We start from the raw sequence: 13493 nt of genomic DNA, 5'->3' as shown, positions 1-13493 counted from the left end.
AAGATATTGAACAAAACCAGCCCCAGGACCAACCCTTGGGGCATTCCACTTGATACCAGCTGCCAACTAGACATGGAGCCATTGATCACTACCCATTGAGCCTGACAATCTAGCCAACTTTCTATCCAGCTTATAGTCCATTCATCCAGCCCATACTACTTTAACTTGCTGGCAAGAATACTGTGGGAGACCATGTGAAAAGTTTTGCTAAAGTCAAGGAACACCACGTCCACTCCTTTCCTCTCATTCACAGAGCCAGTTATCTTGTCATAGAAGGCAATTAGATTAGTCAGGCATGACTTGCCCTTGGTGAATCCATGCTGACTGTTCCTGATCACTTTCCTCTCTTATAAGTGCTTCAGAATTGATTCCTTGAGGACCTGCTCCATGATTTTTCCAAGGACTGAGGTGAAGCTGACTGGCCTGTAGTTCCCAGGATCCTCCTTCTTCCCTTTTTTAAAGATGGGCACTACATTAGCCTTTTTCCAGTCATCCGGGACTTCCCCCGATCGCCATGAGTTTTCAAAGATAATGGCCAATGGCTCTGCAATCACATCCGCCAACTCCTTTAGCACTCTCGGATGCAGCGCATCCAGCCGGCTCCATGGACTTGTGCTCGTCCAGCTTTTCTAAATAGTCCCGAACCACTTCTTTCTCTACAGAGGGCTGGTCACCTCCTCCCCATGCTGTGCTGCCCAGTGCAGTAGTCTGGGAGCTGACCTTGTTCGTGAAGACAGAGGCAAAAAAAGCATTGAGTACATTAGCTTTTTCGACATCCTCTGTCACGAGGTTGCCTCCCTCATTCAGTAAGGGGCCCACACTTTCCTTGACTTTCTTCTTGTTGCTAGCATACCTGAAGAAACCCTTCTTGTTACTCTTAACATCTCTTGCTAGCTGCAACTCCAGGTGTGATTTGGCCTTCCTCATTTCACTCCTGCATGCCCGAGCAATATTTTTATATTCGTCCCTGGTAATTTGTCCAATCTTCCACTTCTTGTAAGCTTCTTTTTTGTGTTTAAGATCAGCAAGGATTTCACTGTTAAGCCAAGCTGGTCGCCTGCCATATTTACTATTCTTTCTACACATCGGGATGGTTTGTCCCTGTAACATCAATACGGATTCTTTAAAATACAGCCAGCTCTCCTGGACTCCTTTCCCCCTCATTTTATTCTCCCAGGGGATCCTGCCCATCAGTTTCCAGAGGGAGTCAAAGTCTGCTTTTCTGAAGTCCACAGTCTGGATTCTGCTGCTCTCCTTTCTTCCGTGTGTCAGGATCCTGAACTCGACCATCTCATGGTCACTGCTTCCCAGGTTCTCATCCACTTTTGCTTCCCCTACTAATTCTTCCCGGTTTGTGAGCAGCAGGTCAAGAAAAGTTCTGCTCCTAGTTGGTTCCTCCAGCACTTGCACCAGGAAATTGTCCCCTACACTTTTGAAAAACTTCCTGGATTGTCTGTGCACCGCTGTATTGCTCTCCCAGCAGATATCAGGGTGATTGAAGTCTCCCATGAGAACCAGGGCCTGCGATCTAGTAACTTCTGTGAATTGCCGGAAGAAAGCCTCGTCCATCTCATCCCCCTGGTCTGGTGGTCTATAGCAGACTCCCACCACGACCTCACGCTTGTTGCTCACACTTCTAAACTTAACCCAGAGACTTTCAGGTTTTTCTGCAGTTTCATACTTGAGCTCTGAGCAGTCATACTGCTCTCTTACATACAGTGCAACTCCCCCACCTTTTCTGCCCTGCCTGAACAGTTTATATCCATCCATGACAGTACTCCAGTCATGTGAGTTATCCCACCAACTCTCTGTTATTCCAATCATAATATAATTCCTTGACTGTGCCAGGACTTCCAGTTCTCCCTGCTTGTTTCCCAGGCTTCTTGCATTTGTGTATAAGCACTTGAGATAACTTGCTGATCGTCCCTCTTTCTCAGTATGAGGCAGGAGCCCTTCCCTAGTTTAAAGCCCTCCTCAATAGGTTAGCCAGCCTGCTTGCAAAGATGCTCTTCCCTCTCTTCGTTAGGTGGAGCCCATCTCTGCCTAGCACTCTTCCTTCTTGGAACACCATCCCATGGTCAAAGAATCCAAAGCCTTCTCTTCGACACCACCTGCGTAGCCATTCGTTGACTTCCACGATTCGACGGTCTCTACCCAGGCCTTTTCCTTCCACGGGGAGGATGGACGAGAACACCACTTGCACCTCAAACTCCTTTATCCTTCTTCCCAGAGCCATGTAGTCTGCAGTGATCCGCTCAAGGTCATTCTTGGCAGTATCATTGGTGCCCACGTGGAGAAGCAGGAAGGGGTAGCGATCCCAGGGCTTAATGAGTCTCGGCATCCCTATATCCAAAAATATTTTAGATTTCACGAGGTATTGAGAGGATTGATGTTTGTATACCATTTTGAAAATGTAAAGCTGAATATACTGTCAGTAATAAGTATTATCAAGGTTGCACATACTATGCATTTATGCAGCCAAAGACGAGGGAAGTAAAAGACTTAGATACATTACTGTGTATATTTTCCAATGCTGCAGCTTCCTGTGTGTGCGCTTTTTAAATGAGTGTCCACAGGGTTTGAGAGAAAAGGAAGTTAGGCGGCATCTGAGGAGGCAGAAGCAAATAAGCAATCTGAGGGAGGTTTTTGGAGGATGCTCTTACCCTCAGGAGCTCTACTGAAGTACAGCCCTTGCTGCAGCAGGGTTTAGGAACCTGACAGGACAAACAGATTTCTCTACTTGTGGAGCTCCTATGCGATACAACAGTGGCTCTCAACTAGGGGTCCAGGGCCCCCTGGATGGCTGCCAAGCAAGGCCGGTGTTAGACTTGCTGGGGCCCAGGGCAGAAAGCTGAAGCTCCGCCAGGCAGGGCTGAAGCCTGGGTCCCCACCACCTGGGGCTGAAGCCAACACCTGAGCAACTTAGCTTCACAGGGCCCCCTGTGGCATGGGGCCCCAAGCAATTGTCCTGCTTGCTGCCCCTTAATGGCAGACCTGGCTTTTATACGCAGAAACACCAATTATTGTGGCACAGGTGGGCCAAGGAGTTTTTACAGCATGTTGGGGGTGCCTCAGAAAGAAAAAGGTTGAGAACCCCCTGCTCTCCTGGGAAGGTGCTCTAGTCCATGAACCATAAGAACTCTACCAGAGACAAGGCAAAATGGGCTATCAGGTCTCTCTTCTGCACATCTTCATTACTCCATGCTGAAGATGTGCTTGCCCTGTAGAAATCCTTTGCTGCTTAGGCTCTCAGCAGGCAAGCATATCCTTTCGTAAGCCTTCCCAACTGATTAGTTTTAACAGCTCCTTTGCCGCAGCTCTCAGGACTCTTGTACCTTACCCCCATTTCAGTAGATCAGTCTCCCTACTGGCTGCTCCTATATTCTCCTGGGGAAGAAAGGACATTAGAGAAGACCTGTGGTGGCAGGTTAGGTTAGAATGTAGTGGTGAATAGTGGCTTTCTTGGCTGCATTACTGAAAGGAGATTTTTAATAGCCAACTGACACTGGAAGATTTACCACACTAATGGGCCTTGCTGGTAAACCCAGGGACCCTGCTCTCTATATATGAGCTTCTCGACACAATCTCCAGGACACTACATTACTTATTAAGGCCCTACTTAATTCACGACATTGCAGATCCTGCAGTATTAGGCTTCCGCTGCAATGGGTGGCAGATAGCTGGAGCCCTGAGCGGCCAAGGCAGGGGCTCCTGCTGTCAGCCCCTCCAAAATTGCCACAAATAATTAAGATCCATTATTACATTTCCATGATTTTCCATGTCTTGTCCGCAACTTAGTCACAATTATTTGAAAATCATCCCACGATTCAAGTAGGGCCTTACTTATTATTCTTTTTTCTCCCCACCATTTGTCTCTCTGCTCTACCCAGTCTTTCTCCTTTTATTCCATCATTTTGACAGTCAATTTTGTCTCCTCCCTCATCCGCTCTGTCATTTATGCTCTTGTTCTCCATCTTATTTTTGGTTCTTTGCAAAGTTTTGCAGCATGCAGCATGTGGAAGCATGCAAAGAGAAAGTGACTAGATTAGGATTCATCTGCAACTCTTCCATATGCAAAACACTGCTATGTTTGATGCAGAGGTAAACTGACTTTCCCTGGCTAGTCTAGACTGGTTACTCCTCCATCATACACACAGCTGCAGAGGGGCTTTGATAAGGAATGAAAGATCTTATTTCTTGTCCTTTTTCCACTGGCTTACGGTGTAAAGAAATTCTGTGCCGGAACACTGCTGCAGATGTTGCCCAGGGTGTGTCTGGGTGAAGACTAGACAACTGATCAGATGCTACAGTGATGGAGGCCATATACAGAAGCATGGTAAAATGCAACATAAGAACCACTAGTGTGTTTATGCTATGGCAGACCACCAAATGCATGGCAGACATATGCCTAAGTGCCTTGAGAAAAGAGCTGCGTGGATTAGTTTCTGGACTGTTACGCCCCCATACCTCCACCCCCTTCCACCCAGGATGGAAGGTAAACTCTGCAGATGAACTTCTGAACTCTGGGGCTGCACTGACCAAGGACAGAAACTGTGGATGGGGTGACTGTTGGGTTGCTGGACTTTAGACCCTGCGGGGAACACTTACTTGGGGGTGGGTCTTTTGCACATGGTTTGTGTTATGAATCCTGTTTGTGGTGTTTCCCCAACATAATGCCACATAGTTTCCCTCTTTTATTAAAAGGCGTTTGCTACACCCAGACTCTGTGCTTGTGAGAGGGGAAGTATTGCCTCTTAGAGGCGCCCAGGGGAGTGGTATGTAACTGCCCCAGGTCACTGGTTGGGGGCTTGAGCTGGTTTTGCATTGCGTTATTGAAAAGGAACCCCTAAATACTGAACACGGCCCTTGTTGCTTCCGACTCTAATGGGCAGTAGGGTTACAAATATTTTACATTAGCATTCCAGTAAATATATCTTAGTGCCCTTACTAAAGAAAAGAAACATAATACAATGGAATAATAATTGTATCATACCCAGGTTGTCATGAATTAGGGAGCTGCAACCAATTTCCTGCACCCCCTCCTGCATGCTACAATTTCGGCATAGTGAAGAATCATGACCAAATTACTGAAAGGCACAGCAGACCGAGTGTTCTGCCTTTGCTCATATGACTTGCATTCCATCCCTCTTTGTTGCTCACCTCTGGATCCTTTCCAGTTTCTCTACATCCTTTCCATATATTGGTGACACTATAGCCCCGCTGAGGCCTAACCAGGGGCAAGCAGAGCAGTACTATCACTTCCTGTGACCTGCATGCTATGCCTAAGTAAATACAACCTAAAATTGCCTTTGCTTTTTTTGCAACAGCATTGCATTGCTGACTCCTGTGATACACCATCACTCCCAGATACTTCTCAACTGTGCTGCTGCCAAGCCAGTTATTCCTCCATTCTATATTTATGCATTTGGTTTTTCTTCCCGAAGTGTAGCACCTTACATTTGTCTTCGTTGAATTTCATTTTGTTGTCTATAGCCCAGTTTTCCAATTTATCAAAAACCCTCTGAATTTTAGCTTTATCCTCCAAAGTAGATTTCATCAGCATGCTCTTTATTCCTAAATCCAAGTAATCCGCTCCCGGGCCACCGCAGGTGGCAAGAGGGACCCCCTATGCTCCCAGGCCACTGTGGTCAGCAGGAGCACCCCAGCAGCTCCCAGCTGTGGTGGGTGGGACCCCAGCAGCTTGGAGCCGCCAGCGGAGGGGGACCCTGGAGCTCCCAGCCCCTCCCCCCCGATTTTGTCATAGGTATTTTAGTAAAATTGAAGGACAGGCCATGGGCTTCTGTGAATTTTTCATTATTGCCAGTGACCTGTCAGACTTTTACTAAAAATACCTGACAAAAACTTAGCCTTACCTATCATCCATGATTGACATGGCCAGAGACACCTTCCTAATCAGTCTGGGGTCTATACACCACACCAAAGGACCCCATGAAGAAAATGCTTATGTAGATTTTTAGCAACTCGACAACAAGAGTATCCCTCCCAGTCACAGGACAAAGATAACTGACCTACATACACAATGGAGCACTTTATGTTAAAATACTAGTAAGATTGGGCTTGCAATAATAAATCTATATTTGTACTGAATTATCTATATAAAACATGAAATTCTCTATTCCTCCAAATTTGGCTCTGGCCCACTGTTAGAGTGGATATATTTTCACATAAAATGAATCAAAATAGTGGGAATAAACAAGAACAGCCCACATATCCTGCCAATTTCAGTATTCTATCATCATTTGACTTTTAAAGGCCAAAACCTAAAACATTTTAGATGACAATTTTGCATATGAAAGTTTAAATTTTTTTTTAAAAGCACAATTGATATGGGAATATGAAAGTTAAGATCAGTTCACATACTGATCTATGTACATTGTGTCTGAAATTATTTTTATACTTGGTTATTTAAGCGTTCAGGTTTACAAGGTAAAATAGTGAAAGATTTATTTAAAAAAATTTGTCCTGTTGTAACAACTGTATTATGCAGAGGAAAAAAAATGCACTGTTTTCCATCTTTAAGTCTGCCAGTGCCAGGATAGTTTATTACAAATGGAATTTGCCCATTTAAGACAGGCGATTTTGCATCTTAACTGATAACCTGAAAGTCTTAAAAAAATTATATTGCTGAAGAGTATAAAGTTTCTATTATGAGAAAAAATATTAGTTTTTAAAAGTTGATTCTCTTCCCAATTCTGGATTCCACATTTTAACCTTTATTGTTTGGAGAGACCAGAGAGTTAGAGTATTTTAAGTGTAAACAACCTTTTTATATCAGAGAAACCTTTAAGATGTGCTGTGGAGAGGCACGGTAATATGAAAGAATTACTGTGGGTGCCCCTGGAAGCCCTTGTTAAAATTCTACCTCTACATGTGAATTAGGGTTGGAATTATTTTTCCTGCTCTCAGAGACCATCTCATTGGGGCTCATACAAATACTTAAGATCATCAACATGTTTGCTTTTATAATAGGCCAGGACATAGTGCTTGTCCTGGGCTTTATATCAGATTAAAGGGAAACAACTGAGAAAGCCCTTTTTTAAAACAATGGCAGCATTGGTGAGGCAAAAATGCAGCTCAATAAAGTTGTAGCCTACTACAGTACAAGAAAATATGTAGCTATTGTAAAGCAAAAACATCTAGAAAAAAATTATGTATAACAAAGTTCCCATAGTCTACAATTATGAAATGTGGCATGCTTTCTGAAACCAGAAGAAAGGAAAAAATTCACTGAAGTTTAATATGACACGTTTCCTCAAACAAAACAAAATATACACCTGACATGATCTCTCTGTGGAATAAAAAAAATCCCCTTACAAGTATTGTATTAATATAGAACTGAAGAATACTATGTTTTTCCTAGGAAAAACATAAAGGCAAATACTATACATGTAAATAAACCAACCATTAAAGGGATCAAAACTAGAGAAAAGTCATGCTTAAGACTTTTTTGCAGAAGGCATTAAAAACAAAATGTCAATTTTCCTGTGATTTGGTTCAACCAGTGGCTCTGCTTCCTGCTTTTAGTTCAACTGGTGGAAGACGATCATATAAATTAAACAAATGAACAAAAAAACTCCACTACATACAACAGAAGGCTCAGTTGGGTTTTAACTTCTTCCCTTTCTGCAGCTGTTCCCCAATTAATTCTTTCTACAGTTGAAAACTGAACCAGGTCTAGCCTATTCTAACCTCTTCTGACTCAAATAGAGAAGAGCAACCCCCACATGACTATTTCAAACACTTTTTGCACTAGAGCCCCTCTATCCTGGTGGAGTTGCATTACAGAAAACTGTTAAGAGAGGTGTTCTGAATTAAAGTCTAAGTTTATGGTGAGAGGTGACACAAAGAGTGTTGTAACAAGGAAAAAAGATTTCCATGCTCTCAAGCCTCCCACAGTTGAATTAATTTACTGCTCTAAGCACAATAGCTGAACATCTACCACTTTATACATTTCCTAGACACAAGCCCTTCCCTGCTTCTCATTAACATGAAGGCCTTATACCTATTTGGGACTTCAAAACAAAACAATTAAAACCTTAAAGTACTGACAAGATTTTTTTTCCCTAAGATTTGAAGAATCCAGGTAGGTGACCAGATAGATTTTTCTGTCCTCCAGGCTCCAGTCACTATGTCTGTAAACTGAACATTTATGGTGCTGAGATTACATTGAATGGGAGGGAGAGGATAGGAAGCACCATTCATGTAGAATGAACAAAGGCCACCGACAATTAGTTTAAACACTAATATTTATGTAAGCTCCCTCAAGACTGTTAAGACCGCCATCTTTGGCTACTAGAGTGGTTCTCAGAGGCTCTATCAAGCTGTGGACATTACAAATGTCTTGAACCATGTCAGTTGCATGGCAGGGTTCATTCTTTATTAGTTCGTTTACTATATGGAGGTGGTGTTCATTCCTTTTGTCCAGAATACTGGAGGTGTCTGAAATAACCATCTTTGGACTTTGTGGGAGTTCCAGAATTCCATGAAATGATCTTCCCTTGCTACTATCAGTGCACTGTTCAAAACAGCCTGTTGTCTTGCACCACATAACTCACTCCTTACTTCAGAGGAAGTTACCCTGAGCAGGAAGAGAATGTCAGAACTATTTTCTGCCATAGTATTAAAGGGTTGAGGATGATTCCTTTAATTCAATGTTTGCAAAAAGGACAGTTGAGTTTATTTGTTTTCAGGTCTCCGTTAGATAGAAAACTAGCCAACATAAAAATTACCTTTTTGACTTCTGAGAGAAGGAGGTTTCAAGTACCTTGTCTGTATCTATGGCTATTTTATTTATGTACTGATTTTTACAAATACATCTGCCACACTTTTATGTAATTTTAGAAATACAAAATATGATAAACCCAATCCATAGAGCCCTGCAAATCTGCAGGGAGCAGTTTTATATCCGTGGACCATTTCTGAGGATAGCAGGGCAGATGCACATAACAATTTTGTATCCGCGCAGGGCTCTGACTTGGGTAAGAGCCGGGCGTGCAGCTGTGAGCAATCACAGTGCAGACCCTCCACCTGCCCTGGGTGGGAAGCCTAGGGGGCAGGGATATGAGCTGGGGGCTGCTCGGGTCCCCTGATCAGAACAGGTGGAGGGTCTGCTACGCAGCTCCCCACAGCTGCCTGCCCAGCTCTTACTGTGGCTGGGCTGCAGCTCCAAGCCCCCTCCCTGCCGGAGGGTCACACTGGCAGCTATGGGTGAGCCTGGGTCCCTCCACCTGCCCTGGGCAGCCCCAGCCTGTGTCCCTGCCTCCCAGCAGTGCAGAATTTTGAGCACAGGTGTTGTGTGCTTGTTGTGATCCAGGTCACTGAGAAAGCAGACAGTAGGCTTCTACAATAAAGTCTCTAGGTTGCTTTCAATATAGAACTCCTGGACCATCTAGTCCAGTATCCTGTCCAAAGGTGACCAGCACCAGATTTTTCTGAATGGACAAAACACTCCATAATTATTGAGTGAACTGCACAAAAGGAGAAGTTTGTTGCTTATCCCAGTCAGATACTTGCTCATGTATGCTCTAGGGAAGGGATTCTCAGCCTTTTTCTTTCTGAGGCCCCCCGTCCCATGCTATAAAAACTCCATGGCTCACCAACTGTTTTTCTCCATATAAAAGCCAGGGCTGGCATTAAGGGGTAGGAAGCAGGGAAATTACCTGGGCCCCCTGCTACAGGAGGCACTGGGAAACTAAGTTGGGCAGGCTTCAGCTTCAGCCCCAGGTGGTGGAGCTTCAGCTCTCTGCCCTGGGCCCAAGCAAGTCTAATGCTGGCCCTTCTTGGAAGACCTCCTGAAACGTGCTCACAGCCCTCCAGGGGGCCCCAAAGCCCTGGCTGAGAATCACTGCTCTAAGGTATGAGGGTTTACATCCCTCGTATGTTCTGTCATGAAATTTTGAATGTTCTCATTATCCATATACAGGTCTACAATCTGTCACCCTAAACTCCTCTTGGCCTCAGCAATATCTTGCTATGTATACATTGCGTTAAAAAAAGTAGTTTTAAATGTGTTGCCTTTCATTTCATTGAGATGCCCCCTTGTTCTTTGATTAGCCTTTGTTTTTTATTTTATTAAGAGAAATCAACAATGTCAACATGGAGTGAAGAAAACAAATCAACTGCATTCAATGTTCATTTTGTTCAGGAAAAAACCTGGCTCAATCCTTATCTCACTACAACCTGTGGAACACTGGTGTCTTCCAAACAGAGTACTCTACAAGGCTGAAGGGAGTTATCCATTTTTTTTAAAAAAACCCTGAAGCCGCTTTAAGGAATTTAGTTCTGTGCATTTTTTAAAATAAGTAATAGGCCTAAATATTTCCTGACAATATAAACATGATGCAGATTAAGTCATGTTAACTGCTTGCTCATAATCTCACTTTAGAGTAAAATCACACTTTAGAATAAAAATTTTTTTTAGCAACTTGGGTTTCTAACAAATTTATTGTGTAGATTTATTTCTATCCCCAGACCAGTGCTGCAGAAGTGCTCAGACCACAACTACCACCAAATGTAGTGCTGAGCAGATTTCAGAAAGTAGATTCCAAGTGAAAGAGATCCTGGAAAAAATGAAGCTGTAGGTTCAGCTATTGGGCTGATGACTTAAGTCATTTTCTTCACTATGCATCTAGAAATAGGAATTATGAAAAACAAAAGAGAAGGTTCCTTGTAGCAAATCTGCTCTATAAGTAGAGGGAGAGAAACAGAACCAACCTGTAGATTATCTTCGCTAGATCTATGGGCTGGAGGCAAAATCCTAGTCCCAGTGAAGTTAAGGGGAGTTTTGCAATGGACTTCACAGGGGCCAGGATTTCATTTAGGGAGGAAACTGAGGGAGAAGGAACTGGGTATATTTAGTTTGGAAAAGAGGAGATTAAGGAGGGACAGACAGAAAAAATGAGCCATGTCTCCAAATGTTTCCACGTATAGTCATTCAAATACAGGAAGATGGGAGCGAAGGATGTGAAGAACATACTAAGTATCTTCTAATAAATGTATTTATAAGGTCACTACATTTTGACCTTATCTGGGAAGATACTGTTCAATTACTCAACTCTTGTATTGACAAAACTGCCATGGACTTCAATACAGGAAAGATTTCACCTTCTGCCTTTAAAGTCTACTTCCCATTTTAAGCTATATCAAGCTGTATTTCAATATATTTTTACAAAGTGAAAAGTTACAGCTGACCAAGTTAAAATTTATATAAAACCTACAAATTTATAGAACTATTAAGTATTCCCCACAGTCAATAAGTTATGAGCTATTCTTTAGCGGTAGAGAGAACTGGTGAAAAGGAAAGGGAATGAACAGACACAGAAAAGTGCGATTAGAACAGAAACACAGATGAAATGACACTTGAATTGTAGGAGGAAAATGTGTTGTGTTTTGTTTTGGTATCTGAAAGAATTTCAAAGATGTGATCTCAAAATTTTGGAATCCTCCCTTACTCCCCATTTTGAAAGGGAGAGGCAAGGGGGGGGGGGGGAGTCCTTAACCCTCCCACAAGTTAACTGAATATAGTTCTTGAGATAAAAGTAATGATGAGACTTAAGTCAAACAAATAATTATACTGCTATTAGGAGCACCAAGGGAAAAAAATACAGAAGCCATACTCACCATCTGAATGGGTTTCTTGTGCAGATCTCTTTCTGTTACCAACTTCTCTTGATCAGTGACATAAAGACCTTTCTGTGCCAAGGCCTGGATAACAGCATCATGACCCAAAAGTGGTTTTGCAGCGTCACTCTTGAGAATAAGACTTCCAGCACGACAGTAGAGTTCAGCAGATAGCAGTAAGTTAACAACAGGTGGTTTAATGTGTTCCTGGTCATACTGGTCTGTGTAAAATGGTTCTCGCAATTCCTCTGGAACATTTTCTGCAAGAACCAAAAGATATAATCAGATAAACAACACTTCACAGTACTAGGAAAGGTACCGAATCTATACACACTTTACATAAAAGTTGTTAGCTAGGAAGTATCCCTTTTTATATAATTATTTCTACATTATTTTAACACATCTATGGGGAACCCCATTACAGAATAAGAACTGAACAATACAGTGAGAAGTGAAAGTTACTTATAAATGTAATATTGTTAAACAAAATTTGGCCACAGGTATTAGCATGGGGAGAAAACCCAGTGGTTTTACATTCCAAAGCACAGCATGGCCAAGATGTGGTTTTAAAGCAGCATTAATTCAAAATGTCTTGGCTTTTCCAAGTTTATGGCCAAACCTTCCTTCTTTTCATGTCATATTTCATAGCTCAAGCCACAAAGTCAAAATGATGTCAGTCAGCTGTGATTCAACACAATCTGTCTCATTCCAGAATTTTATGGAAATAGAATAATAATACATTCTAGTGTACATAAAACTTCTGGAGAAAAAAGAGCCATACCCTTTTGCTGAAATATATAAACGCTGTCTCAGGAAGTGTGTGTAACTGACTTCCTTTTAACAGAGTGCATTTCTCTTTCCAATGAATGGCTGCAGAGCCAACAAAAAGCTACACAAGAATTTGTCAAACTATGCTGAGATTTTCACACAAAATTGGCACAATGCTGTCTATCACAAGCTTTATAGGAAAAGCCATGACAACTTTCCCAAGTACCATACACCAGTTATTAGAGATGCATCATTCATGAAAGACATAAGATGTACGAATCAAAAAATACCCCATTTACAAGTATACCTGAACAGCTATAAAAATTCAAAATGACATTACATCAAATAAAATAATATTGGCACTAATGTCAGATAGGACTTAGATCTTCCCTCAGGATTTCCACTCCCACACGTAAAAAAGCATTACAATGGCATTTGGTGATCGTCTATTCTTAGAAGTGCAATCTCAGTCACCCCAAAGCACGCTAGACTGGTATCATTTGTGGGACAAGACACCATATGTCCAGTCTTTGGGCTGGAGTTTCAGTGCCCATTCACTTGTGACAGGGAAGGGAGAAACAAGAGCCAAGGGCCAAGAAGAAACAGCAAGGAAAACTGCAGGCTCTTTCTAGCTTATGTGACAGGATAGGAAAGACCTGACTAGGAGTCTGAAGCACCTGGCATTATCCACTGTTGGAAGACAGGATACTGGTCTGGTTGTCTGGCTATGCCGAAAGAATGACACGAGACATTAGATATGGGTTTAATCAGGCCGCAACTTAACTATTAGATGTCTGGGACTAACCTGGTGGATAAAATGTGCAGTGCAAGTGAAAACCCCCACAATTCACCAGGGAAGGGGGGAGCGAGTGCTTTTTTCAGCCTCACCCCACCTTTCCGTTCATGTCCCTCCAGCAGATCCTCTACCAGGACACTCCAATTCCACTTAAAATCCAGGGTGGTGAATCCAGGTGGACCACTGGTCTGACCCAATATGGCCATACTTCTATTCTTAATCCACACAGAGGATGGGAGGGGGGTGGGAACAACAGAATATCATGGGATCATCTTTTCATTGATAACAT

The 13493-nt window shown here is 42.7% G+C and overlaps 1 protein-coding gene across 9 annotated transcripts in view; it reads right to left on the bottom strand.

The window, feature by feature from the left end:
* The window catches only part of CAMSAP2 (calmodulin regulated spectrin associated protein family member 2), a 163087-nt gene that overhangs the window by 134390 nt on the left and 15204 nt on the right, over positions 1-13493 (bottom strand). For 8 of the 9 annotated variants that reach the window (XR_006283246.1, XM_037906020.2, XM_037906019.2 and 5 more), the window contains exon 2: positions 11641-11900. Coding sequence is in view for 7 of the 9 variants with exons in the window: in XM_037906020.2 (XP_037761948.1) it covers positions 11641-11900 (260 nt within the window). In the remaining 2 variants the exon portion in view is untranslated. Of the gene's footprint in view, positions 1-11640; positions 11901-13493 lie in introns of those variants that run through there. The other variant, XM_037906025.2, reaches the window with a different exon arrangement.

Source organism: Chelonia mydas, chromosome 8 (genome assembly GCF_015237465.2).
Source record: "Chelonia mydas isolate rCheMyd1 chromosome 8, rCheMyd1.pri.v2, whole genome shotgun sequence".
NCBI lineage: Eukaryota > Metazoa > Chordata > Testudines > Cheloniidae > Chelonia > Chelonia mydas.
Note: the sequence above shows the minus strand (reverse complement) of the source record. Positions and strands in the feature narration are given on the sequence as shown.